Below are 2,909 nucleotides of genomic sequence, written 5' to 3'. Positions count from 1 at the left end.
TTATTTTTGCTCCTCCATGTTTAACGGTCTTGACGGTGTATTGTGGTAGGTTACCAGCATTTTGCGGCCTTCTTACGTACTGACGCCGACCTTTTGAACCAAAAAGAACCACTTTACTCTCGTCCGTCCACAAAACATTTCGCCATTTTGAGAGTGGCCAATTGACGTGAGTATTTGCAAAGCTTAACCTATTCTTCAAGTGCCGCTTGGTTAAAAGTGGTACCTTTCGTGGACTGTGGGCTTTCAAATTTGACTCCAGCAAACGTCTTCGCACTGTCACTGCACTCACATTAAGATTTAGCTTTTCCTTAATCTTTTGTGAACTAATATTTGGCTATCGTCTTACTAAATTAACAATTTTCCGGTCAGTTTTTTCATCCGTCAGTCGTTTTGGACCGCGAGTTTCGGGACGATTCTTGTATTTTAAGGCATTGGACACCATTTTTGCTGAACAACCAATTGTGTGTTGTATTTCTTTGTAGGTTTTGTTTTCCTGCCGCAATTTTTTTATCAAGGCTCTGGTTTCACTGGTACAATGTTTGGAACGTCCCATATTTCTGTAACCTGAAAGGTTTTATTTATCCTTATTGCTCGAATATGTTAAACTTACCAACAATAATTTGCTTTAAGACAGAAATCGTTTTTGCACGCAAATGATTCCGCTCGCTGGTCAGTTAATTGCAGAACTGCTATTATTATGAACAAGCCAAATTCAATGATTAAAGCGAAATGCGTCCGGCACCAAATGCCACGCTAACTTTGATCAAATTGAAATTCGTACGCATTTACTATACCGTTACCTTAAGCAGAAAACACAAATTAAAACGGAATTTCTTTTAAGGTTTGATCAGAGCGTTACGTTGCCGCATACCGCAGCTGGCACTGCTATTAATATGAACACAACTGTAAATAACCAAAAATACTTTAAAACCAGAGTACACTTTTCTTTTGTTTATAATTTGGTTACCAAACACACTACAGCAGCACGATTGAGAGAATACAATTCTATCATTCTTGCTACAGCAGATCGTTTGACTCATTTACCAGAATTTACCAGCAAAAAATTCTCTGACTAAAACTGGTAACTTCTGACAGCGAGAGAACCGTATTTACTCTCTTTTTTGTCCTCTCAATAGTCAGAGAACCGCGTACGGGATCGATTTCCAGTAAAATCTGTCAGATCCTGACTTTTTCTGACTGGTCTGGACTCGTACGGGATCGCAACATATAATAAGATGGAAAATACTAGTTTTCTAAGAAAATTGCATCGGAAAATAACAAATTAATCAGCTGCTCATAAAACTACTTAGCAGCTTCTTGCTGGTTTTACGTTTTCGTACTTTCTTGCATATTTCACTCATTGGGAGTAAATATTGGCTTAAAGCTTAAACAGACGGCAGCGCTGATCCCGATAAACTCGGTCTTAATCCGGATCAACTGCAGTTAATTCTCGAGCTGATCCGGATCAACGCTGTCGTCTGTTTATGCTTTTACACACCGAAATTTCGTTTCTGGCAACTTACTGGATATTTTTTGCTGGAGAATACGAAAACACAACTATTATGTGGGAGTTGTAATTTGATCATATAAAACAAAAATTGAATTTTGAATTTTTTATTAGTTATGACTAGGGCTCGGAATCTCATGCAAATGCACGTTTTTATTAGGCATCTGCAAATGGAAATGGTTAAGTTATCTTTACGAATCATGAAATTTTCTTTAAAATGGCATTCAATCGTTAGTGCGCAATTTGCAGTAAATGCCCGATTTTGCACATTTTGCAAAAAATAACCGATTTTGCATACTTCATGAGAAAATTCGCAATAGTTTTGCTAAAACACACCCTTGCCGATGTACGCTAAAGTAAACCTAAGTCTTGTCCTGGTATTTACAGAATGATACACTTACCACAAAAGAAAAACATTAAATTTTGTTTTTAGAAAAAACTTAAAACACTTGTAAATGTACATACATATGTATTACTCCCCTTGTTAAGGGGAAAATTAAACAAATATAAAAAAAAAAACTGTCTATTATCTCAAGCTTAATCTAAGTGTATTATAAACATGTTGAGCTTAATTACATTTCGTTTATATTGTCAAACGTTACCAAATCTTTAGCCATGCACAAAAATAGGGCCCCACAGAATGCATCCTTTTTTTTTTAATCCAGTGCACCCAGAGAAAGAGCGAAATATAAACACTGAAATATTTTTTATTTGCCGAAAGCCATCAGCAGCATACAACGTGAATGAGATAGACAGAAGGATTTTGTGATGCGTTGCATTTCATTTCCCATTGATTTTCACACTTTTGTTGCAGTGGCAAATTGGTGCCGCCACTTCCCGACGCAGAAAACAATTACGTACGAAAATACAAGTAGATATGCAAAAAATGGGGTTCATAGTTATTGTAAACACAATTTTAAATTGCATAAAGTGAAAATGCGATCGCCAAGATACAAGAAGTTACTTCGACAACGTAAACGACAGGGTGCTCTTTTCACTTCAAATCAGCACAGCTTTTTGTCGTTCTCATAACTTTTGCACATATATACATACATACGTGTATGAACTGCTACACATCATTGCATCACAAGTAAATATATGAATTTTCTATTACATTGGGCAAAATTTGATTCCACCCTATCGGAAGTGGTGCAGGTTATTTAACATTAGTAAATATGCTTAAGATATATTTTAAACCATTTTAGTCATGGAAAATCTAACATCTTTACACTTTGAGGTCACTAGGCATATGTATGTATATTACTCGTCTAGAAGCAGGTAAAATCATCAAATCAGACAATCTTTTTTGAATGATAATTTCTCACTCACTTGCACGAAGCTGGCCGTAGTAGTAGAGTAGTATTTAATTAAAACTACTTGTTTTAAATAGTATTTATTTGAT

General features: G+C 35.8%; 1 protein-coding gene across 1 annotated transcript in view; it reads left to right on the top strand.

Moving 5' to 3' along the window:
- LOC118751853 overlaps positions 1-2,382 on the top strand; it is a 4,292-nt gene extending 1,910 nt beyond the window's left edge. The window contains exon 6 of the mRNA XM_036486681.1: positions 2,322-2,382. Coding sequence (XP_036342574.1) covers positions 2,322-2,382 — 61 coding nt within the window. The remainder of the gene's footprint in view (positions 1-2,321) is intronic.
- The last annotated feature ends 527 nt before the right edge of the window (positions 2,383-2,909 follow it).

Source organism: Rhagoletis pomonella, unplaced genomic scaffold, assembly GCF_013731165.1.
Source record: "Rhagoletis pomonella isolate Grant_MI unplaced genomic scaffold, Rhpom_1.0 Rhpom_scaffold_00001, whole genome shotgun sequence".
NCBI classification, from domain to species: Eukaryota; Metazoa; Arthropoda; class Insecta; order Diptera; family Tephritidae; genus Rhagoletis; species Rhagoletis pomonella.
The sequence above is the reverse complement of the archived record's forward strand: the minus strand, read 5'-3'. Positions and strand labels throughout refer to the sequence as shown.